At 39.7% G+C, this 26923-nt stretch overlaps 1 protein-coding gene across 2 annotated transcripts in view; it reads right to left on the bottom strand.

The window, feature by feature from the left end:
- grik2 (glutamate receptor, ionotropic, kainate 2) overlaps positions 1-26923 on the bottom strand; it is a 278051-nt gene that overhangs the window by 45652 nt on the left and 205476 nt on the right. For both annotated transcript variants that reach the window (XM_026293759.1, XM_026293760.1), the window contains 3 exons: positions 16940-17146; positions 11091-11314; positions 4929-5047 (listed from right to left, as the gene is read on the bottom strand). In XM_026293759.1, the coding sequence (XP_026149544.1) occupies positions 4929-5047; positions 11091-11314; positions 16940-17146 (550 nt within the window). The remainder of the gene's footprint in view (positions 1-4928; positions 5048-11090; positions 11315-16939; positions 17147-26923) is intronic.

Here is a 26923-nt window from a genome sequence, read left to right as displayed (position 1 = left end):
AAGAAACAGAAAAAACTCAAGCTAAGTGCTTGTCATGGCCTGATAATAGATGTAATAACCATTACCTTTATGGTTTTAAAAGCCCTACACCAACAGATTTTTACCACTACAATTTGCGCTGTGACTGTACATTGTGGTATAACAGGGTTTTATGAAACTGGATTAGATTCCTCTGCTTTGGACTCTTCAGCTCTTTAGTCCCCCAAAGATCAACCCTGCCAAGCTGATTGTCAATTGATCAACAGCATGAAATTCTATGTCATAGTTCAGGAAGTTCACTTAAGATCTTGTCTGGATTACTTCATTGTACTATGTAATTGGTATATATTTTTTTCATGTTGCCATAAACAGTGTTCCCTTGCATTTTCAACATGGCACTGTTGTGTGTGTGCACAGCATTACTTTCACTTTCAGTTTTTTTCTTATAATAGAGAGCACAGTTCAGTTAATTTGATGGTTCTTCATTTGAGTTTTAAGACAAATGTATGCATAACATGAAGGAGCATATGTGCGTGGGTAGAGTGGGAGTAAATTTTGTTTGTCTGTGTTGAAAAAAGGTGGGCCTGGGTTACATGAACACTATTCTACTGAAGTGGCTTTAGCAATTGAAAGCTGGGATTTTGTACATACACTCCCAGGAAAAGCTGATAAAAAGTCAGAGAGGTAGAAGGTTAAGAACTCTGTGCTTCACCCCCTTTGTGCGAGAATCAATCTGCACTCTCACTTTTTATCAAACTTTCTTTCTTTCTTCTTCTTTCTTGTAGTCCCTTGAGTGGACTGTTTAGTTGAAGGACTATGAAGAAAAAGACATGGCAGACAACTGCAGCTTGAGCTCAAAGCTATAGATTCAGTTATGGAGAGGGAACAATAAGCTCCTGGGAGCACATGTCTCCTAGGCTTCCTCCCTCGCTGTTTAACCTAGAAGTAGATAAGGTTTATCTGGGATTTTCTCAATGGAAAATATAGCTGTTGAGTGACGACTACTGATGAACTATGTATACCATGTCTACTCTATGTTGACTTTCAACGGTCATAAAAACAACCATATTTTGTTAGACAGTCTTTTCACAAGTACTGTAGCTTAATGTGTTTATGGTTAGCATGTCTACAGGCTAAAATATGTTCATAGTATTTTGCTTTAATCAGTAAGTGCCTGCAGTAACTGTCAACATGCTATTAGTGCTTGTAGTAAATGATTCCAAGTCCCATTATCAATTCAGTGACTTAGCATTATTGAATCTCAGTGTTGAGACATTGAAAATTGTCAACCAAGTTCATTACTAGCTGGAAATCAGTGTGTGGCTTTGTGTTACACCCCCTCCCAAGGTTGTCTGAATCCTATTGTAAGGATGGAATTTCTGTGTCAATCAGTAATTACACATCTAAGTGAACAAAAATTATGTGACTTTTCCCGAGGTGTTTAACATCTACATGCTACTAGTACTTCAGACTATGTTTCTGTGACCATAATTTGCCATTTGCTGTATGGGTGGTATGATTAGTAATTTATGGTTATATAAAGGTTAATAAGTCATTACATGAATTAGAGACCCCACAAGATCATAATCTAAAAGAGGGGCCTAAAAAAAACTAATACTCACCTCTGAGATTCAGCAACAAAACACATTGTAAACCTCCAGACAACCCCAATCTATGGTATCAAAGTCACCCATCACAGCCACCAGCCACCCACTCTGCCCAGTCACCAAACCACAACCAAGCCAGCTATGAATTGCAGGTTTGTTTAAAAGTGGGACATGTTACCAGCTCCGAGCTTCTTATTGTGTTCCATCTCAGAAACCCGAACAGAAAAAAGGGACAACCCACTCAGAGAGGTCAGTCGAACCCAAACAAACAGAGCCTGGTTGGGGCTGACTGTCATGTACCCAAGGTAACGTCAGGACCAAACAGCACTTTCCCACAGTTTTCTGGGGGTTGGGGCAAGCCACCGGGCAGGGGGACCTCTCTACAGCGTAGTTCAGCAGTGTCATGCAGACACCATGTTTTTGCCCACAGCCTTCTGGCCCCTAGCCACATCTTCTCAACTGGTCAACCCCCCATATTCTGCACACACTACACTGCACTAGACTGAATCTAGGAGGTAAAACACATGACATTTACATAAATCTTGACCAGACCACATTCGTTATAGATGCAATTTACACTCAATATTTAAAGAATCTTTTGTGTGGTTTTTACTGGGATGAGACTGCAGTCAAACCATTTATTATATTTTGATCTCAAATTATTTAACATTTGCATCGTGAATACAAATATGTGAAAATGTTAGAAGCAAATTTGGAGATATTAGTAACCATGCAGTTTAACTGTAACACCTAACCCAAGAAATAATGAACAGAAAAATCTAATTTTTTTTAATCTAAAATCTTTATTTGGCCCTTTAACAAAATAAAAAAAATAGACAAAAAATAATTTGCATATATATTTTTTTGTTTGTATTATATTTGATATATCAGGCATTGCATGCAATTCGGGCATTACATGCAATTCGGGCAATAAGAACCTTTCTCCTTGGCATTCCGTTACATCTGCATTTTTATTTTTTTGAGCAAAGTTTTTACCATATAGTGATGCGATAGGTGTCAGGAATGTATGTACCAAATACGATGCCCACGGCATTATAGGGTTAAGTAAGTCATTGCATGCAGCCAATCAACAAAAGATAAGCTATTCAATCTTAGGAAAAGTTGAGAGGGGTCACTTCTTCCAGAAACTGTTTTATTTACTTACTTGTAGTGGTAAATTATGATGTAGATGTAGATTTACTTTTAGTTGTCACACCCTCGACCCAAATAACAGCTGAATCATTTGAATAATAAAGGCAATTGAATATCTAGTTGTTGGGTGTAACTATTTAGGTAGACTTCGTGATTAAATAACATGTTAATAAGTAGGGCATACTGTATACACTTTGGTTACTGATGAGTGCTATGTGGTATAATTGAAAGTGCTTGAAAAACCAATTTACTACTGCTTTCAAGGTCACAAACAAATGCTCACAGACAATAAGGCTCAAAAAAGTTCACATTTTTCATCTTAAACTTTAAACTATTTAATCAGCTTTATTTTTTGACCTGATGTATTTCACATCAGAACTGGACAGAATACATTTTAGTTAACGTTTTTTATTTTCGTACTGGACAATTTTCTCTAAACTTATGAATCCTAAATGAATATGATGAGATGAAATAATTACTGCTATTATTTGGTTTCATATATTCATTAAATACTGTGGGTACCAAACATTAAAGATCTTCCACTGCAATTGTACTGGGGTGATGGACTATATATATATATATATATATATATATATATATATATATATATATGTAGATTGATCTATTCTGAACTGCTTAATTTGCAAGGCACCACTAGTATGCCTACCAATTCCTTTCTGGGCCCTGCTCGTTGATCTGCGTGCCTACTCATCTTATTTACTATGATGCCTGACAGGCCTGTCCATGTTGTGCAGGTTATTGGGTGTTGGATGGGACTGCTGTCTTCTCGGGGTCCTTCAGGATCAGGAATGTTTGACCTTCAATTAACCACTAGCAGCTGGTTCATTTGTGCAGCCAGGCGTTCATGTAGTGAGGTTATCTTCTTCAGCCAGTAGGCGTGGATTATGTCTGGGCCAGGTGCTGTCCAGCTCTTTATATTTGAGAGTCTTTTTTGATGTCTGCCACTGTGTTGGTTACTTGTTCAGAGATGTTGCTGTGGTCTGTTCTTAGGCATGGACAGCTTATTGTATTTCTTAGAACAGCCTTTCTTCATCACACCTTTCACAGTTCTGATAGCTTTTCCAACTTCTTCTTCCATGGAGTATACTACTTCTTATAGCTGTTCATCTTGTTCATGTCATAGCCAAGCATCTCAAGTATTACTGTAGCTGAAGTTGTTGGTCTCAGCAATGGTAGCTGTAGGGATTGTTTGTAGTGCTGCATTCACGACTTCTAGCAGATGTTTGGAAGGTACTTCACTTGGTCTTGCTAAGCAGTAACAGAGTCTCTTGTTATCCATTCTTGCCATCATCTTCAATCTCAAGTCAGCTGCTCTTGTGTTGAGCTTGTTATATTATTAGTTTTATATATATATATATATATGTTTATTTATTTATATATATTTATATGCATATATATGTTTATATATGTGTGTGTTCTACTCATTTGTGTGAACAGATTTGGACACAGCAACGTGTTTGTGGGTTCCATTCTACTGATGCAAGGCATACATACAGCACTATATATCATGCTCTCCAAGCTCTAAAATTAACATTACCTGTTATAAAATATTAATATAAGCACCATGTTGCTCAAGTTTTGGAAAAACTATAACATATTCCCCATTGTCACATGCACTGTGAAGGATATATGCCACTGAAAAACAAGCAAACACTATTTTCTTGTTGTTTTTTTTTTTTCAGTTAAATGATACCAACTAGTTGAGAAGATATGGCAGTGGTTTGGCAGAAGGAAACAACAGGCATGGTAAGCTGCTGAACTCACATTCTCATTCACTGTTCACCCGTTTCTCAGCATCTCAATTATACTTGGTGGGTATAGTATACTTACCAGTTCAGATGACTGTGAATTGGGGGAGTGGAGGAGAAAAAATGGAAGGTGGAAGGAAGGGAGGAGTCCAGGGTTGGTGGTGGTGGTGGGAGGGGGCGTGGTGGTGGTGGTGGTGGTGTGCATGGTTAAGGGGAACATGCAGGGGCACCATCCTCATTCATCGATCGCATCACTCAAATCCCACACAGTTCATCCTGCTGGGCTTTACCAAGTGAAGCATCTAGCTACATGCACAGAGGCCCCCATGCATGGCCGTGTGCCAGGTCAAAAGAGCAAGGTTCACCCCCAGCAAAAAAGTGGGACTTGTGCTAGAACAAGGGAGCAGGCAGAGGCGTCTACCTTGCTGCATGAGAGCTCCAACTCCGAACCAGAAACTATTTAGCAGGGTGAAATTGTTTTCCACTACATCCGAGTCAGGGTTGCAAGGGTGGGGGTTATACCACTCGTAGGGACTAAACCTGTGACAGTTAACAGAGAACACACATATATGTTAACTGCAGTTGCATAAAGATGAGTGTACAATAGAAGAGACCACAAGTGGGTGTTCTACATGGAAGGACAGGGGAGAGAAAACAAAGTTAGTTAGCCACATCCACAAAATGAGACACTGTAAATAATGGCTAAAAACACAATTATCAGTAAGCTTCGCTATGATTTCATGTATGTACAGTACTTCAAATTGCTAAAGTATTTGTTGACTGGATAAATTAATTAACAGTCTATTACAAGATGCTGATTAGAATTTCTTTACTGAATAAACAATTAGTCAAACTAAAGGCTCAAAAATTACTGCTCAACCAAATCTCTGTGTATATTTCAATTTGAATAACATATAATATTTGGGGAGTGGGCTCAAATTAACACCACTCATATTCCAAAAGAGGCTCTTCATGTGGGTGTGCTCATAGGAAAGGCAATTCCCTCAGTGATTTAATCGATGGGGTCTGAAAATAACTCCATTGTCAGCTGAGAAAAGAACTAATAATCCTTATAATCTTGGAGAAGCATTAATATTCAACAGATCAAACGGTTCATTCCCATCATGCCCACGCCAGCCCCGGCACTCCCCCACCTCACTCCACACACTCCTCAAGCAGAGAGATTTCTCATTTATTCATGTTAAATAAAAGTGACATTACATTAGTAAAGGTTGATTGGTCTACAATTAAGCATCCTGACCTGATTTGGGTTGTGTTGGAGTACAGGGGGAACTCGAGCCCTATCTTGACTCAAGCTGTTTAACAGACACAAGGGTTTGACTAATCCAATTGTAGTGCATAATGCAGACTTGTCTCAGTGTGGGCCTTTCTACTGTGCTGGCAGTCAAAAATTGATAACCTCAAGAGGATGGAACATCTGCATGGTGGATAATCCCAATGTGTGTCAAGGTTTTGATCCATTATCCTCAGGCTGAATACTGTAATTCATGGTATGAAGATGTATGGCTGTATTGATAAAATGACAGCATCATAACTGTACCCTGTCATTGACTAATGGGCTTTGATATTATAATGTAGTTAGCAGTGGCATTACTTTTCACCCCTGTCTTCCTGCAATATGCAGGAGGACATTGTATAGTGTAGCTCAAGGACCTCTGAATGCCCCCCTGATTTCAGCTTTAAGAGAATCTCTGGCCTTAAATCAATCCATATGCTCACTCAATTTGCCCCTGATTTGCTTGCCTGTCAATATACAATGCTAAATTAAGTTCAGCTCAACTGTGACCTTGATGTGGCGTATGTACTTATGTGACCTGATCCCTTGTGCAGAAGTTTCCTTCAATCATGTTGTGAAAAGCCAATTACCACTCATCATGAACATGGATGAGCAAAGCTGTCATCAGCGCTGTTCATGGAGTGGCTGACTGGACTGCTGGTTGGATCAAAAAAATAATAAACCAGTGCTTTTTACAGAGGACACCACAGCTTAACCTGTCTCTCACTGTAGTACTGTTTGGTCCTTTTCCTGTCATTTTGATCCAATTACGCTACCTTTATATTATCTCGGGTCATCTGTTTTGCAGAGGGGCAACTTTGAGAAAGGTCACTGATGAGATAAGCACGGACAAAATGAGCAATTCTCCAGTAGCGCAGAAACAAAGTGAGGCTTTTATCTTTCTATTGGGGCAGGGTCAACCTGCAGAAAACACCAGTACACACATTGTCATAAGGTCAATGTCAGAGGATATCAATCAAAAGAATCAAAATGGTCCTGTTAGTCTATTACAGATTGATAAGACTTTATATGTCCATACGTGAGCTTTTGGTGAATATAAATTAATACAATTATTAATTAATACATGCTCTGTGCTTTTTTTACTTTAATACCAATTAGAATATTAGAGGTTTGGCTATTGTAAAGGTTTTTCAATAGGTCACATCAAATAAGCTAATTAAGAAATAACAGAAAAAGGGAGTAGCAATTCTCAAGTTCCAGAGAGACTTCCAGTGTGTCATTGAATAGAGATCATAGTAAGTAAGTCATTAAGTCACTTTCCTAACCTTTTCAACTTTAGTCCAACTTTAACTAAACTAAAATTACTTACCAACCTTTGAAGTTTTTAGTTAATATTAAAAAAATAAAAAATGTGTTACACCCTTACAGGTTTACCTTTCTTTTTAATGTAATGTAGTGTCTGTACATTTCATTTGTGTTTTAATGGTTTATACCATATTACTCCCTCTCCCTTTCTAAAACGAGTAGCACAGGTATGTTTTCAGAATTTTATACCTTTTTTTAAGAAGGAATGTTTATGAACATATTCAGAATATTCTAATTTGAGGAATGCAAGGACTCCGGAGAAGTATTTCAACCAAATGATGAGGGATGTGCCTTTACTATAAGCATATACTAACCAAAGTCCTTTCCTTCAAAGAAAGATTACACTTTTATTTGAGGGAAGGAAAACTTTGCACACAGAGAAATTTAATTTTGAGCAAGACAGATGAGAATTACATGTCAATATGGTGAGTCAGAATTTAAGAAAAGACAAGGAATATTCTGTCTCAAAGTTTTGCAATTATTTCTCTGATGTGTTTTTTTTTTAAAGAAACTTCACGCTATTCTTTCAGTGTAGGGGATTTAAATCTCCAAAGTGTAATAGGGTGATAATGCACAGGCTTTAGCAGATGTGTGATGTACCATAGATTGTGTTATTTAGCTCTTTTAGCACCAGAAGCAGTAGCAGTTCTATTGTTTTCATTAGAGGGAAAAGACAAGCAATAACATGCAACAACATTAAGATCAGCAACTGGAGATGTCAGGGCAGGTGGTAATCATATGATTTCAACTGTGCATCCATGTGGAATAGGCCTACACATGGTAAAGAGAAGCTGCTCTAGCTCTAGCACAGTATAAGTCAGTACTAGTATTAGTCTTTGTCAGACTCTCATTCATACATTCATTCACACATTATAGCACAAACACAAGCATACATAGATAAAATGTGTGATGTGTACACACACACACACACACACACACACACACATATATATATATATATATATATACAATATATTAAAGCACAGTGGAAGTAAACCTTGTAGTATTTGGTCTTGTTTGTGCTAGATACTGGTCTCACAAACATTTCTGAAATGAGAGTGATTTGGTAACATGCAAATAACGTATGTGAACAGAAGGTAAAATAAATACACTTACCCACCATCAAGGATTAAGCTGACAGACTATGCTTTTCATGAATCTGAAACCTAAATGTATAGAATCCAAGACTGTACCAATAAAAATTAAAGCATCTATTGTTTTATGCAAATGCCTAAAATAATCATAATGCTTATATTTAACTAAGAAGTAACCTCTTGTGTCCAAAAGAATTATGACCCTTGTCTGTCAGGAGCAAAAGGCAGAGACAGTGTGACAGACCTTGGTAACAGTCAGGTCTGGGTGATTGAATGGGTTAGCAAAGCCTGTAAATTTGACTAGTAACAGGAAATGTGAAATGACCAGTGCTTTCTCATGTCAAAGACTTGGTTAATTCAAATAAATCTAGTTCTTATTTTTAAGTGTAACACTTACATTTATTCTCAGTTGGGGACAAAGTTTCTGTGTTGTAAACTTAGAAGCTGTTTAACCCACTTTAATCTCCAGATAAGTCCAGATAAGCCCCTAACCCTCAATAAACATTTACCATTGGGCTGATGGATGAAGAAAAAAAAAATCAGTGCTTTGTATGGCTTATGAGACATTTTCATGCTACAAGTGCATCAGATTATTTTAATGTCAATGAGAAATTTGATATTTAGTTGTTAATTTGTGAAGTTTAGCATCCAGTTAAGTTATTTATTTATTGCTTATTATTTTTTCATTTGTGTATTTCATTTTTTTCCATATTGCATGACAGAATAGTGGAAGAGGTACAACAGTCCATCTTAAGACAGTAAGACTGTCCACTGTATTAGTGCAAAAGCACAAAATATCATACAAATGGCCAACCGAAACTACTGAAACTATCCACAAGGCGTAACAGAGCAACACAGGCAAAGTGACACTATATCTGCCATATACACCATGTACATGTGTATATTTTCTGTTCATAATATGGAATTTGCCTTTTTATACTTCTTATTTCATGAAATTTTGTGAGATCCTTATGTGCTACACTCTACAGCAAAACATGCAACTGTAGCCCAGCATGCGTTTGTGTATACAGGAGAAAAGAAGGAATGAAATTATTGGGAAATTTGTACACTTACCCAAACACTTACTTATTGTGATATTAAATACAGATAGGTGCATATTCTGAGCCAACTTAGATGACAGTTGCTGCTTTTTATTCTTTTGTGTGATCATATTGCCAGTAACATTGAAAAACACACGTGCGTTAACAGTAAAACTATCGGACCATGGCTACAAGAGCGCCGATGTCTCCCAAAAGTTTTAGAGTTAACATGAAATTTTCTTTCTCTTCTTTCTTCACCATGCTTCAAACAGTACCCAGAAGATCCAGTGAGTGAGCTAGAAGATCAAGTGAGTGAGCCTAGTTTAAGCAAATGAAAGGATTTGGTTGAGCAAAGACACTAACAGGAAAGAGAACTGCTACATGACATGTTTACATACATACCAGTGCAACAAAGCAAACGCTAAAAGGAGTTATGATTTCCAAGTGTATTGTTTCTCTAACCTGCCACAAAATGACTGAATCCAGCGCCACCACATACTGTAGTCCTTACACACTGTATGATTCCATGACTTTCCATGACTAGAGGTCTCTAAACAATGTTATTTATATATTTATAAAATTAAGCACCATTAGCGCAATGCCTAGGGAGTTCTAGGACCCAGAAATAATCAGAACAAGCATTCTTTGGAGGGATGCATTTAAACTCTGCAGCACTCCCTTTTTGAGTTCAGTTTGTTTGAACAAGTGCAATGCCATTTGAACTTAAGTGACACCGTTCAACTCCAGTGAAAGACCTGAAATTGCAGGTCATAGCACCACTTATAAGTGAACTTTGGTGCACTCCTTCACAACTGAGAAAGTAATCCAAAAAGAAAAGAGAACAACCAGAAATGTAAGGTTATGGGAAACACGACAGATGTCATTTGACAGCCAACATTTCTTTACAATTTGAAAGCAAATCAAAACAATTTGGACAGAAATATTTGGCTGTATCTGTATGAATTGTCAGCTATTATAAACACCACAAAAGGTTACTCATGAGCAAAAGATAAGTAAAGGTTACGGGTACTGGAATCAGATTGACTCTGCTATTCCAACATGTCTACTCTGGTGTTGTGCCAGCTGTCTGGCTTTAATTGGAGACAGTAAACCAAAATAAACAGACAAAAGTGACAGACCATATGTGAGTCATAGCTGTGTTTGAAGCAAGGTAAGGGAAACAAGAGAAAAGACAGCATGAACTGAGACACTGGGGACAGTGAGGGAAAGGTAGGAGAGGGCAGCAGCCGTTCACATTGAGTTCAACGCACACACACACACACACACACACACACGTGCACACACTTTCACAGACATATCCAAATGAGTGCACAAGCCTTCTGCCACTCTCTCAGCCACATACACACAACAACCCTGAAACGGCTGATTGGCCTATAACTTGTGCCTCTGTGTTTCTGTGCTATGTCTCTATCTTCTGAGGGTTTTTTCATTACTGATAATGGGAGTGGAAGAAGGCCAGGGGTAACCTAGCAGCCATACCAAGTGCTAATGTGCAACAGGATATACTACAAGGAAACATGTTTTCTTTATTTTAGTCTGCTGGTTGAACCAGGAAAATATCCATGGGATCCTTCATGGCTAAACTGCATTACAGATATTAGAAGGCAATTACTTTGAGTCTTTGATATATGACCGCTGATTAGTGTCAACGCTGTCACTGAGTGGTAAGCTTTGTGCAAGTCCGTGTGCTCAGGATGCAGGTCCTTACAGAGATTATCCTGTTAGTCAGATGGGTGAGGCTGAGCAATGGCAGCTAAACTGTCTGACTGTATGTGAAGTAGTGATCGCTGGAAGTGACATGTTACCTGGCTATGACAAACAGCACACAACTGACACCCAAGTAAGCCAGCAGAATATACATCCAGATATCAGGCGAGAGGGGGTTGAGGAAGGAGAAGACCCCAGGGTTGGTCCCGTTGGGCTTGCGGTAGAGTATACTTATACCCAGCGTCATGAAGGGCTTGGAGAAGTCGATAACCTTCTCACGCACGTATGTGATGGCGAGGGGAGCCACTGCCAGATCAGCTCTCTGTCAACAGCAAACATAAAAGAGTAGAGGGATAGGCTATAAGTCATGAGCGCAGGAAGCATTTAGAGGCAATCAAATTAAAAAACCAGCGTTCCTACACACTACAGAACTGTCCTAAGGCACTTAGCAAGAAATTTAAAACCCTCTTGCTCCCTTCACACATCAAGTATACTCCCATTTCTAAACTCACCATTTTAGCTCAAGAGCCTGAACCAAAGCATTCATTTATTTTGTTTACCTACTTTCTCCTTTTGTTAGGATGGCTGTGAGCTGTAGCACTCAAAGATACAATGACTCAGCATGTTCTTAGTGATCTAATAAAAATCTTAAAAATCTTAATAGGTGTTTTAACCTTCATTCAAATAAAAAACACCTGCAATAACAATTAAGTGAACCATAATTGGCTGTTTTTTTGCATTAAATGGTCATAAAATGTGATCTGATCCTTTTCAAAGTTACATACTGTATATAGACAAACACAGTGTGCTTAAGCAATCATAATTGCACAAGAGCACTGCGCTCTTCTGGACTGAGATCTCTGATGTTGTTCCTGGGATCTGCTGGAACCACTCTCCCAGTTTCGGGGTCACAGCCCCGAGGGTGCCGATTACCACGGGGACCACTGTTGCCTTCACCTTCCACATCCTTTCTAGCTCTTCTTTAAGCCCTTGGTATTTCTCCAGCTTCTCATGTTCCTTCTTTCTGATGTTGCAGTCACTTAGGATCGCTACATCTACCACTACGGGTTTCTTCTGGTGTTTGTCTACCACTACTATGTCCGGTTGGTTAGCCATCACCTGTTTGTCGGTCTGTATCTGGAAGTCCCACAGGATCTTAGCTCGGTCATTCTCCCTCACCTTTGGAGGCGTGTCCCATTTTGACCTTGGGACCTCCAGCCCATACTTGGCACAGATGTTCCTGTACACTATGCCGGCCACTTGGATATGGCGTTCCATGTACGCTCTGCCTGCTAGCATCTTACAACCTGCTGTTATGTGCTGGATTGTCTCAGGGGCATCTTTGCACAGCCTGCACCTGGGGTCCTGCCTGGTGTGGTAGACCCCGGCCTCTATCGATCTTGTGCTCAGGGCCTGTTCTTGTGCTGCTACGATCAGTGCCTCTGTGCTGTCTTTCAGTCCAGCTTTTTCCAGCCACCGGTAGGACTTTTCGATATCAGCCACTTCTTGTATTTGTCAGTGGTACATGCCATGCAGGGGTTTGTCCTGCCATGATGGTTCTCGCTCTTCTTCCTCTGCATCGGGCTTCTGTTGCCTGAGATATTCACTAAGTATTCCATCGCTTGGGGCCATCTTCCTGATGTACTCATGGATCTTGGTTGTTTCATCTTGGATGGTGGCTCGGACGCTCACCAGTCCCCGGCCTCCTTCCTTCCTCTTAGCGTACAGTCTCAGGATGCTGGATTTGGGGTGAAGTCCTCCATGCATTGTGAAGAGCTTCCTTGTCTTGACATCAGTGGCTTCTATGTCCTCTTTTGGCCAGCTTATTATGCCAGCAGGGTATCTGATGACCGGCAGGGCGTAGGTGTTGATGGCTTGGACCTTGTTCTTCCCATTTAGCTGACTTCTTAGGACTTGCCTTACTCTCTGTAGGTTTTTGGCTGTGGCTGCTTTCCTTGCGGCTTCTTCCTGGTTCCCATTTGCCTGTGGGATTCCAAGGTACTCGTAGCTGCCCTCAACATCCGCTATGCTGCCTTCTGGGAGTTCAACTCCTTCAGTCCTGACAACCTTCCCTCTCTTTGTTATCATTCGACCACACTCCAGTCCGAATGACATTCCAATGTCGTTGCTGTATATCCTGGTGGTGTGGATCAGTGAGTCGATGTCTCGCTCAGTCCTGGCATACAGCTTGATGTCATCCATGTACAGGAGGTGGCTGATGGTTGCCCCATTTCGCAGTCGGTATCCGAAGCCAGTCTTAGTGATGATCTGGCTGAGGGGGTTCAGGCCTATGCAGAACAGCAGCGGGGACAGAGGATCTCCTTGGTAGATGCCGCACTTGATGGAGACTTGTGCTATTGGCTTGAGGTTGACTACTAGGGTTGTTTTCCACAGTCCCACTGAGTTCCTTATGAAGGTTCTTAGGGTCCTATTGATGTTGTACAGTTCCAGGCATTCCAGGATCCATGTGTGAGGCATTGAGTCGTAGGCCTTCTTGTAGTCAATCCAGGCGGTGCACAGGTTGGTCTGCCTGGTCTTACAGTCTCGAGCGACCGCTTTATCCACCAGTAGTTTGGATTTGGTAGTTGGTGTATATATACAGTGGGTACGGAAAGTATTCAGACCCCTTTAAATTTTTCACTCTTTGTGTCATTGCAGCCATTTGCCAAAATCAAAAAAGTTCATTTTATTTCTCATTAATGTACACTCAGCACCCCATCTTGACAGAAAAAAACAGAAATGTAGAAATTTTTGCAAATTTATTAAAAAGAAAAACTGAAATATCACATGGTCATAAGTATTCAGACCCTTTGCAGTGACACTCATATTTAACTCACATGCTGTCCATTTCTTCTGATCCTCCTTGAGATGGTTCTGCTCCTTCATTGGAGTCCAGCTGTGTTTAATTAAACTGACTGGACTTGATTAGGAAACGCACACACCTGTCTATATAAGACCTTACAGCTCACAGTGTATGTCAGAGCAAATGAGAATCATGAGGTTGAAGGAACTGCCCAAGGAGCTCAGAGACAGATCTGGCCAAGGTTACAAAGGAATTTCTGCGGCACTCAAGGTTCCTAAGAGCACAGTGGCCTTCATAATCCTCAAATGGAAAAAGTTTGGGACAACCAGAACTCTTCCTAGACCTGGCCGTCCAGCCAAACTGAGCAATCGTGGGAGAAGAGCCTTGGTGAGAGAGGTAAAGAAGAACCCAAAGATCACTGTGGTTGAGCTCAGAGATGCAGTAGGGAGATGGGAGAAAGTTCCACAAAGTCAACTATCACTGCAGCCCTCCACCAGTCGGGGCTTTATAGCAGAGTGGCACGACGGAAGCCTCTCCTCAGTGCAAGACACATGAAAGCCCGCACAGAGTTTGCCAAAAAACACATGAAGGACTCCCAGACTATGAGAAATGGGATTCTCTGGTCTGATGAGACCAAGATTGAACTTTTTGGCATTAATTCTAAGCGGTATGTGTGGAGAAAACCAGGCACTGCTCATCACCTGCCCAATACAATCCCTACAGTGAAACATTGTGGTGGGAGCATCATGTTGTGGGGGTGTTTTTCAGCTGCAGGGACAGGACGATTGGTTGCAATTGAAGGAAAGATGAATGTGGCCAAGTACAGCGATATCCTGGAAGAAAACCTCTTCCAGAGTGCTCAGGACCTCAAGCTGGGCCGAAGGTTCACCTTTCAACAGGACAATGACCCTAAGCACACAGCTAAAATAACAAAGGAGTAGCTTCGGAACAACTCTGTGACCGTTCTTGAGTGGCCCAGCCAGAGCCCTGACCTAAACCCAATTGAGCATCTCTGGAGAGACCTGAAAATGGCTGTCCACCAACGTTCACCATCCAACCTGACAGAACTGGAGAGGATCTGCAAGGAAGAATGGCAGAGGATCCCCAAATCCAGGTGTGAAACACTTGTTGCATCACTCCCAAGAAGACTCATGGCTGTACTAGCTCAAAAGGGTGCTTCAGCTCAATACTGAGCACAGGGTCTGAATACTTATGACCATGTGATATTTCAGTTTTTCTTTTTTAATAAATTTGCAAAAATTTCTACATTTCTGGTTTTTTCTGTCAAGATGGGGTGCTGAGTGTACATTAATGAGAAATAAAATGAACTTTTTGGATTTTGGCAAATGGCTGCAATGACACAAAGACTGAAAAATTTAAAGGGGTCTGAATACTTTCCGTACCCACTGTATATATATATATATATATATATATATATATATATATACTGAGAAAGGATGAATCTAGTCTGCTCAGGAAAGTCATCTTGTCATATCTGGTGTGAAAACTGTGTTGTGCTCTTGACAGTTAATAAATCTTGGGCTGCGGTGTGACTGTAAATGATTAACATTCACAGCAAGGTCAAGTGTTTCATTTTTCAAATATATACCCTTTTTGTCTTATGAAGGTTGCTATATATCACTCAACAATGAATTGACTGAGCTTGCTTCTCATATCTGTAATACATGAAAAGTCTTGCTGATATCAGGCATCTCTGAATCTATCCAAAATACTGTAACACACCCTTACACACTGTAAATACATCAAGATGTGTTTACTCCCCTTTGAGTATTAGACAGACCAAAGATAATTTTTCTAAATTCCTTTGACAGGATGTTTCCAACTTGTTCAGCTCAATTCAGCCCGTATCAACTGAACTCCTTCTCTGTGAGTCCTCACTTCCCAGTCTTCTGAGGCCCTGTCTGCTGGAATAACCATCTGTCTAAGTCAAACCTGGGCCCTGAGCAAAAAATGGGGCAAGCTCACACTCAACATCATCTCGCAAGGGATTGGGCCCTTCACCCATGAAAAGACCAGACTATCTGTCACGACAGCCAATCACTGCATTCATCAAGAGCAGAAACAGAAAAGACAAGTGTGGCAGAGTTAACCCCTCGTGGGCTCTGCTTCTAATAGGGTTCGACATTGACTATTGGCTGTGCAGCGCCTGCTATTTTTCTCCTTATGCACTTTACACGAACTGGAACTTTGTTGGGTGTAATGATCTACACCGTGAGCAGGCTATGTGTGCTTGTGTGCTTGTGTGTGTGCGTGTGTGTGTGTTTTAATAAGATCTGCAGGGGAAACAACTTACAACAGAATCTATGCTCTCCTCGCATCACTGTTCTCTCAAAAGTGGTAGTTCTTATATTCATCTTCTTTCTCTCGTTTTCTTTTTCTCCATCTTAGTGTATCTCAGTGTAATTCCACCTCCACCCTTTGTTTTGTTCCATAGTTTGAATAGGATTTAGTGAGTTCATTGCAGCTTTTAACCAATAATTGCTAGAATACACAGAAAACAACATAGGCTATTTCTTTTAACTCAAACTACTTGGTCACTCTGTCAGTTTATATTTTTTATGGTAGCTGCTTTTCTTCAGCTCTACTTTATCTCTGCATCAGAGGATACTTTATTACAGCGTTAAATTTTATTTTCTCTGGACATTCAGATGCCGCAGTTGTGAACAACCCCATATGTTAGTTAACTTATTTGCAAACTGTAAAAAAAAAGATTTTACAGGTTTTTCAAAATTCTTTACTGTTTTATACTGAAAGGAAATAATCCAATGTGTTCTCTCTGAAAGCAACAAAACTGCCACTTTAGATTGTCAGTTCAACTTCATGATGAAAGCAAATATTGTCTCTGCTCTTTATGTAGCTGTCTAACCACCAATGGCAATTTATGTCTGTTTTGTAGCTGTGAGCAGCCTGTCCATGCATTTCTATTTCCTTTGCACATTATGGAACAACAGTCAGAATAGTTAGATGTGATTTTTCCTCATACAATGCTGAGTAACCTGGTGTGTGAACATAATCATAACTAAAATAACTTATATAAACTTAAATAATCCTCAAAGAGTAGTTCACTGACATGTTTGCTGGAATCACATTCATTCCCAATATTTAATAATGTTTAAAACTCACGTGGTCCATTAGCTCCTTGACCATGCCATTCCATTGGCCTGTGTTCTCATCCTGAGCACCATATTTCCCATCTTCCACCAGGCGGATCTCGTAAGTGAAGCCCAGGATATTGGCTAGCTCTCTCAACAGGTCTATACAGTAGCCCTCAAAGCGGTCGTTTCCATACAGCGGCTTGTCAGACTTCTTGAACATCACATATGGCTCTTCCTACCGGGAGAAATAGTGAGAGAGATAAGTCTTTGCAGCACTTGGCATCTTTTACCTACTGATAAGGCTGATCTGAGAGGGTGACTGATGAGATAGGCTTATGAGACATGCAAGCCCAAACGCACACTGGCTCGACACTGGCTTATTGTGCTTGTGTATGTGTGCCAGCAGCCCCAGTCCTGTGTGTGGATGGAAAGTGAGGCATGACCATAACAGGCGATAATCCACCATATCAATGACTCTGCTCCACTCAGGCACCACAGGCTGGCTTCGGTGCCAGGCCCAGCATTCAGGATACTACATTCTTTGTCAGTAAGATAAGAGATGCTGCTAGATGGACACAAAAAGAGAGTGAAAGTGCCGCCACATCCCTTCTGTTAACACAAACAGCTGGGAAGATTACTAATGTCCTCTTTCATACTGTTCTTTTTCCCTCTCCCACCTACTGGGTATATCCTCTGCCACAGCCTCCTACTGTTTTCCCTCCATGCTTCAGTCCCTGTTTCCACCTCCTCCCCACTTCCTCCATTCTATACCTTCGCTCTATGCACCATCTGTCTTTGTTAGCCTTAGATGCTCATTCTCAGTGCACATTTCTCATTTCTATGACTTAGTTGTCTGTCTCAGACAAATAAATCCAAAAATATATCATCAAGCAGGTGTTGTTTATCTTATAACTGTGCCATGGCTTAAAAAAAAACAAAAAACTACTAAGATAGTTAACAGCTTTGACACATTCCACTGGCTGATGTTTTAAAATTTTGCTGGCATGTCTGTATGAAAGAAAAAACAAAAACAGACCAAAATAGTTTGTTCATTAATAGTACAGCAAGTATTAGCAGACAGTAAAATGAACTGAACTTGAATGGTGATTGCACATTGAGTCACTGTGTAGTGTGTGTGAACTGGTTAGAATCAGAAGCCTCACTTTAACCTCACTGCAAACATCACTTTTATCATTGCTGAAACAGCTCAGTACATAAAATGTTATAGCTACTCTAGCTCACATGTTGATACATTATACATCAGCAGTTGCAAGACCGCAAGCATGGTGATGTAATCTTGATGAAAGAGCAGAAAGCACTGTCCACTTATAGATCAATAGCAGAGTGCCTGAAATGCAAAGATGCACAGCAAAACACCAAGAATCATAGAATGAACAGGAGTATTTTACAGCTGAAAGGGGATGAAGTGCCATAATAACATTATGACTAGGAATACAACATATATATATATATATATATATATGTAACAGAGGAGCCATGGATGCATATTGAAATGCACATGTTCATTCTCAAAACCTCTTAGCTCTTCAAAATGTACCATTAGACTGAATTACACTGAGGGATAGAAGGATTGAAACAGTTAATGAACACATTTATTCCTTGGACTCACTTTAAATAAATCTAATTTGGCCTGCTGAATGCAGAATTTTTAAGCCAAGGCAACTCAGAAATCTATTTAAATTTTTATTTTATTTGAGCAATCTTAATGACATTGTATATGATTTTGAAACATATAACAGGTAAAGTTTAAAGAATGCAACTTCAATTATATTTTTAATGTAGATGCTTTTGTGCAATCTAGAGTACAATTTTTACAAATTTATCTGTTGAATCTAGAGTTTTAATGTGGAGCAACAGATTCACTAATACATGCATTTTGATATAACAAGAGGCAAATTATCATATATATATATATATATATATGATATGGAGGGTGAATTTAACTTTTATCGTTTATTTCAAGGTATATTACAAGAAACAGTGAGATGTCTGTGGAGTTTTCTCAGTTAGATTCAAGAAACTTAGATTTAAAAGCTTGAACTCCAAATACCTGTCTACATTTTCATTCTTGCATTGAAGTTTATTATTTGAAACTGACACAAGCAATTGAAAAAAACAAATAAATCAGTTTGATTTGGGCCTGTACCCTTCCACTTCTACAAGTACAGTGGAGAACCACTAAAATTGTGTTGGCTTTGTCGTATTTGAGGAGACCACCTATTTGAGCAAGAAGTGGAAATATCCTGCTTTGGGTTGTGTGGCAGTCAGCGGCACAGGGAAGAGACAGAGAGGAGAAGGAATTACAATAAATATCAGCAAATTTGGGATACAGATGTCAGGAAAATGATTACCACATTGTAATATAATATAAGGGTCATTATGTGTGTATGGTTGTGTGTTATTGGCCCTCCCCATTACGTGTGTATGTGTGACGGAGGATGGAGTGGGCGTGGACGTAGGAAGCCCGTGGATTGGACTTCCGGGATTGGTCCAACACTTCCCGGAAGGACTATAAGAAGCCCACGGACTGCTGTTCGAGAGAGCTATTCTCCCACCTTTGCCATTCCCAGCTATTTGTTAAAGATTTCGATTTCGAGTGAATTAGTTAGTGATTAGATTTTTGTTTCGGTTTTGTAGGTTTAGTATTGATAGTATTTTTCGTTGTTTAGATTAGAAATACTTAGAGACTTAGGTTACGTTTGTGTTTTGTTTTCTCCTGTTTGTTTTAGGAGTTTCCAGGCTAGCGACCTGTGATTTTGTGTTGTTTCTTTTGATTGATATTGTAGGGCTCACGGAGCGTTTTTGTTTGAGTAGGGCTAAATTAGCGTTTGTGTTTGTTTTGAACATTCTGTTTTGTATTCTGTGTTTTCAACAGAATAAATATTCTCGTTAATTGTAGTTCGTCTAGTTCGTGTTTGTTGAGAGTGGAAGAGGTTTGGAGGAAAACTCCACAATCGTGTTACGCTCCGGCAACCCCTAGGCTGGGGCGTAACACATATGTTACAAAGTGCTTCACAATAAAACACATAAAAGAACAACAAAATCCTAAATACTAAGGAGGATAAGAGGTCGCCCCCATTTAAGGAAGATGAGGAAAGGCTTGCTGGTAAAGGTGAGATTTAAGGAGAGCTTTAAACGATGGTACTGTGTCAGCTGATTTTATTTCCTCAGGTAAGTCATTCTAGAGTTTGGGAGCTCTATAACTGCAAAGGCTTTATCACCTCTGATTTTCATTCTAGCATCGGGGATACATAGAAGATCTATATCGGAGGATCTCAGGCTACGTGCAGGCTCATACAGCTTTAACAGCTGGGATGTATAACTCGGAGAAAGGCCATGCAGTGCTTTAAACGTTATTAATAAAATCTTAAAATCAATCCTAAAACATATCGGGTGCCAGTGCAAGGAAGCTAAAACAGGAGTTTTAGCATCAGTCAATTCTACTTTTTGTAATTAAGAGTCTTGCAGCTGAGTTCTGAACAACCTGGAGCCGGTTAATCGATTTATGGCACAGGCAGGTGAACATACCTGCAATAGTCAAGGCTTGAGAAAATAAAAGCATGTAAAATCACCTCTGTATCCTTAAATGATAAAATTGAGCATATTTTGGAGATATTTCTGAGGTGATAAAAACATGTCTGAACAAGCTTTTGTGACGTTCCAGAGTAAAGCTTCCGGGAAGGAAGCTTTATTCTGAAAGGACTAATAGGATGCAGTAATCCCACTCGCAGTAAAATTGACTCATTAGGTTAACACTTTGCACCTGTGTTAGACTCTCTGCTTAAATAGCAGACGCCGGGCAGCAACAAGCTGCCAGGTTGTCTGTTGTCTATCCCACAGATCACAGTACTGCCGATTCACTGACTCAACGAGACCCAAGGAGAAAAGACGGAATCCCGCTTTCCCTGGCGAAGGAATTCTGAGAAGTGAGAGAGGACAGATTCAGCGGTTCCTGCTTCATATCCGATCAAGGGGCGCTACTCAACGTTAAGCGACAGAGACTGGTCGGAGGAATGCAAGGACGGCTCTCCTCTGCTAGATCAATGAACCAGGTGTGTTTACCTCGGCCGACTAATCTTTTCACTAACGGCTCCTCGCTCTTTATCCTCTCCAAGCTTCGTGAGGAACGCAGGCAGAGGACAATCGAAGGAGTCACAGAGACGTCACCCACGGATTTCACCAATCCGGAAATAAGTATCATTGTCACTGCACGGACTCTTCCTCTAATTAAAGCCAGACCGAAAACTACTCCTGTCTCCGCCCGACTGATCTTCCACCTTCATTAATACAAGTCTGCAACCTTTGTATTTGTAAATAAACACTTTATTTGAACACTGTATTGACTCCTGGTGCCTTTGAGTGGAGAAATCCGTGACCCAAAATTCACAACTCACTAGAAATCATGACAGCTTTGTGACATGGTGCTCAAAGTTCAGTTTATTATAAAACCAAAAACCAAGACTTTTTGCAGCGGACGTAGAATTCAGTTGCAAGTAGTTTTGAACGATCCAACTTTTTATCTCAGTGAGACACTCACGTAAGGAATTAAACCTTCCATGGTCTAAGACCTTAAAGGGACAAGACAGCTGAGTGTCATCAGCATAACAATGGAAGGAGACACCATATTTACGAATAATAATATCTCCGAGCGGGAGCATATATAAGTGGAACAGGATAGGTCCCAGCACTGAACCTTGTAAGACTCTGTACTTTACTGGAGAGAAAGAAGACTTATAATTGTTAACGGAGACACAAAACGATCTATTGGAAAGGTAAGAGGAGAACCTGTCCAGTGCAGAACCTGTTATTCCGCCCAGTGTTTCCGTCGCTTCAACAAAATGTGGTGATGGACTGTATCAAAAACAGCACTGAGATCTAGAAGAACAAGAACAGAGCACATACCAGCATTGGACGCCAGCAGAATATCATTAGTCACCTTTAAAAGAGTGGTCTCAGTGCTGTGATGTTTGCAAAAGCCAGATTGAAATTCATCAAAAATGTTACAGCTATCTGTAGCTTGAACTAGGAGAATAGACACATATTTTCCTAAAATCTTAGATATGAAGGGCAATTTGGAAATGGGTCTGTAATTTTCAAGGCGAGAGGGATCCAGACCTGTGTTTTTTCAAGAGCGACTGGACGCATGCCAATTACATTACATTTTACTGAGTTTTGGGCACCAAAACTTTTGCACAGGTCATAACTGATGTTTATGATTTTTCTATTGTTAAAAAGCCCCAAAATAAAAAGAAACTGGGTATTTGAAGTCTTATTTCAATGCCTGATTGCTTAAGGGACATATTTTCTTCTTTTCACTTCAAAAATCAATTAGCAGCATTGCATTTAATTCTATATTAGATTCAATTGGTTTCATTCAAAATGTTAATAAACCCACTCACTGTTTCAATCACACCCTTGATCTTGTTCTGACCTATGGCATCGAAATTGAACATCTAATAGTTTTTCCCCCAAATCCTGTTTTGTCAGATCATTCTTTAATAACTTTTGAATTTAAAATGATGGATCATGCAGCGTTTGGAAGAAAATTCCACTACAGCAGATGTTTATCCGACAACGCTGTTAATGAATTTAAGAAAATGATTCCATCTTTATTTACGTCTATGCCAAGTATAAACATAGTGGAGGGCAGCTGCTTCAATCCCACTCCCTACCAAATTGATCATGTTGTTGACAGCGCTGTAACCTCACTGCGTGAAATGCTTGATTCTGTAGCCCCTCTGAAAAAGAAGTTAGTGAATCAGAGAAGACTAGCCCCATGGTATAATTTACATATTCCACAAACTTAGAGGAAATTTTTCTAGCCTGGAAAAACAGTCTACTAACATATAAAAAAGCTCTCCGTAAAGCCAGAACTGCATACTATTCATCACTAATAGAGGAAAATAAGAACAATCCCAGGTTTCTTTTCAGCACTGTAGCCAGGCTGACAAAAAGTCACAGCTCTGTTGAGCCCAGTGTTCCCTAAGCTCTCAGCAGTGATGAATTTATGAGTTTTACAAATAAAATCACAACTATTAGAGATAAAATTCAGCAGATGCTTCCTATACCTGCAATAAATGATTCTTCTACTACAGTAGCTCTTGAATCATCTGTAGGACCTCAGTTATGTTTAGACTGCTTCTCTCCCATAGATCTCTCTGAATTTACATCAGTAGTTGCTTCATCGAAATCATCAACGTGTCTCTTGGACCCCATCCCGACTAGACTGCTTAAAGGCACCCTGCCATTAATGAATTCATCTTTATTGGACTTGGTAAATTTATCTCTAGTATCAGGCTACGTACCACAGGTCTTTAAGACTGCAGTAATCAAACCTTTACTCAAAAAGCCTAGTCTTGATCCAGGAGTCTTGGCTAATTATAGACCAATATCCAACCTGCCATTTATTTCTAAAATCCTAGAAAAAGCTGTTGCTAAGCAGCTATCAGACCACTTACACAGGAATGAACTATTTGAAGATTTTCAATCAGGATTTAGAGCACATCATAGTACAGAAACAGCACTGTTGAAAGTTACCAACGATCTTCTCTTAGCCTCAGATAATGGACTTGTTTCAATACTTGTCCTCCTAGACCTTAGTGCAGCATTCGACACCATTGACCACAACATCTTATTACAGAGATTGGAGCATGTGATTGGTATCAGAGGAACAGCGTTAAAATGGTTCCAATCCTATTTATCGGACAGATTCCAGTTTGTTCATGTCCATGATGAACCTTCCACACGAACAAAAGTTAGTTATGGAGTTCCACAAGACTCTGTGCTAGGACCGATTCTGTTCACCCTGTACATGCTTCCTTTAGGATATGTCATTAGGAAGCACTTTATTAATTACCACTGCTATGTAGATGACACTCAGTTATATCTATCTATTAAACCTGTTAACACAAACCAGTTAACCAGACTTCAAGCCTGTCTAACTGACATAAAGGCCTGGATGACCAGTAACTTTTTACGTTTAAACTCAGAGAAAACAGAAGTCATTATATTTGGGCCAAAAAATCTCAGAAATAACTTTTCTCAAATTATAGCTACTCTAGATGGCATAGCCCTGGCCTCTAGCACTACTGTAAAAAACCTTGGAGTTATTTTTGACCAGGACATGTCCTTTAACTCACACATAAAACAAATCTCTAGAACTGCATTCTTTCACCTGCGCAACATTTCCAAAATTAGGAACATCCTGTCTCAAAATGATGCAGAAAAACTAGTCCATGCATTTGTTACCTCAAGGCTAGATTACTGTAACTCATTACTATCTGGATGTCCCAATATCTCCATAAAAAGCCTCCAATTAATCCAGAATGCCGCAGCCAGAGTCCTGACACGAACAAGCAAGAGAGATCATATTTCTCCTATATTAGCTTCTCTTCACTGGCTCCCTGTAAAATACAGAATAGAATTTAAAATCCTTCTCCTCACATACAAATCCCTTCATGATCAAGCTCCTTCATACCTTAAAGACCTCATAGTACCATATTATCCCAATAGACCACTTCGCTCTCAGAGTGCAGGTCTACTTGTGGTTCCCAGAGTTTCCAAAAGCAGAATGGGAGGCAGAGCCTTTAGTTATCAAGCTCCTCTCCTATGGAACCAGCTCCCAGCCTGGGTTCAGGAGGCAGACACTCTCTATACTTTTAAGGCTAGACTTAAAACCTTCCTCTTTGACAAAGCATATAGTTAGGGCTGGCTTCAGGCAACCCTGAACCATCCCTTAGTTATGCTGCTTTAGGCCTAGACTGCCTGAGGACCATTGGTGCACTGAGCTTCCCTACCCTAACCCCCCCCCTTTCCCATCCCTTCCCCTCCCCTCTCTTCTCTCCTCCCACATCATGTATATCCCACCATTGAATGTTACTAACCTTGTGCTCTCTCTCTCTCCCCTAGTTTGTGCTCTCTCCCTCTCTCTCTGTTCTTTCTGTACCTTCTGCAGGTGTCCCTGGTCCTGGAGCTGTATATCGCTGATGTGCAGTTACTGGTCCCACCAACCTGCAGTGTCTATTTGTTGTTTGTTGTTGCTGTTCTTTTCTCTCTGCTCTATCCACTCACCCCAACCGGTCGAGGCAGATGGGCGCCCAAACTGAGCCCGGTTCTGCTGGAGGTTTTTTCTTCCGTTAAAGGGAGTTTTTTCCTCTCCACTGTCGCCAAGTGCTTGCTCATAAGGGAATTGTTGGGTTTTTTAGTTTTAGTTTTTGTAAAGTGCCTTGAGATGATTTGTATTGTGATTTGGCGCTATACAAATAAAATTGAATTGAATTGAATTGAATTGAATTAAAATATGTAATTTGCCCAAGGGTAGCCTAACATTTGCATAAAACTGTGTTTGTATGTACAAGCACGCATTTTGTGAATATACTTTAAATGAAAGGTACATTCATCAAAAAATTTGAAGTTTGTGCAGAGTTTTATTATTGTGTGCAGAGGTACACGACTAACTGATACTAACAGTCAGGTGGAAGAAATACAACTGTCATAATTTTTACGGGATTTGTTTCATTTTACATATAGTTTGGGATTAGCATTACTCAGCATTTTCTTTTGGTCTTTCAGAGCTATGTGTACATTAAATAACATTACAGATTAATGTTCAAAATTGTCATATTTATATAAGTCTGATTTATATAAGGGTTTATGGCATAAATCTGTACACAGTTTAAAGCAAATTAAAGAAAGGCACAGTGTCTTTTTCATGGACACACATCTAACAAACTGTCACTCACCATGTCCCCTGCTTTCTATATCACAGTAAGTGAAACAACTGAAGAGACAGCATGGCTATAGCCTCCTCTCCAGTAATGATAATGAGGTTACCTGGATGTTTCTATTAGTATGTAGCCCACAATTGCTTGATGTCACAATATAAATGAAAGTAAACAGTACTGAAAACATACAGTATATAATGATTAAAACCTAATATGTTGCGATAAAATACAATATGCACAAGCAGTGATGTAGTGGAGATATACCCATGTGATGATGGGTTCTATGTAAAGTGGATTTGCTGGCTTTTACCATCTGACAGGGTTAATTTATATCCATTCAAATGTCTCAAGCACCGTGTAAAAATCATTGACAGAGCTGCCTCGTTTTTTTCCTGTTAAGACAGCAAAGTAGACCAGCCTTGTAGTAGCATTACCTTCAGTGCCATTTTTGCCATTGGCCTTTCAGCACATAAGCAATAAGATTACATTGGGCTCTAACATTAACTTAAAAATACCAGTTGTGGATATATAGGACAAAAAAGTTATTGTTATTTGACAATTTTCTGTTTCCTGCTATGTTAACTAGTGGAACAACTGTTATCTCGCATGTTGAGCACAAAAAAGCTTATGTGAGGCCATTAGCAGCTTATGGCCTCTACCCTTCTCTCAATTGTGAAAGAGTATAATTATCATAAACAGTTGCTGGACATATTAACAAAGAGCACCTCTCACTGCAACCGTCAGCAATACCTGCGATTCTTTCAGGACATAAAAGCCCTTATCCTCCATCTGTGAAACTGGAAATGGCGCATGAAGAGGTTTTAATACTTTTTGGATACTGTAAGTAGCTACATAAGAGAGCCATAAGCGAAATGTTACTTTTGATGCAATACACATTTCACCAAATAGTCCAGAACTGAGCCTCACAACCTTTACTTGTAATGTAAAAGACTTGATTGAACAGATTTGCTGCAGTGCCAGAAGAGTAGATCTGCTCCAGCCATTGAAAAAGTTTATTCCAGTTTAATTTAGCAATTTATGTTATTTATTAATATAGCTTCAAAAGAAATGCAGTTAAAGTGAATTTCAATAATGAGGTTTGATTTAACCATTGTGGTTCCCCAGTTACTATTCACATGCTCTATTACTAGTTAATAGTATCAACATAGGCCCAATGACATAGCCATGGGCACACTGACTACTAAAATAACATACAGTATATGTTTTGCTGCTGCACAGTGTCCAATCTTTACTATATTGTCCCAAAG

The sequence above is a fragment of the Mastacembelus armatus genome, chromosome 16, assembly GCF_900324485.2.
Source record: "Mastacembelus armatus chromosome 16, fMasArm1.2, whole genome shotgun sequence".
In the NCBI taxonomy this organism is placed as follows: domain Eukaryota; kingdom Metazoa; phylum Chordata; class Actinopteri; order Synbranchiformes; family Mastacembelidae; genus Mastacembelus; species Mastacembelus armatus.
Note: the sequence above shows the minus strand (reverse complement) of the source record. Positions and strands in the feature narration are given on the sequence as shown.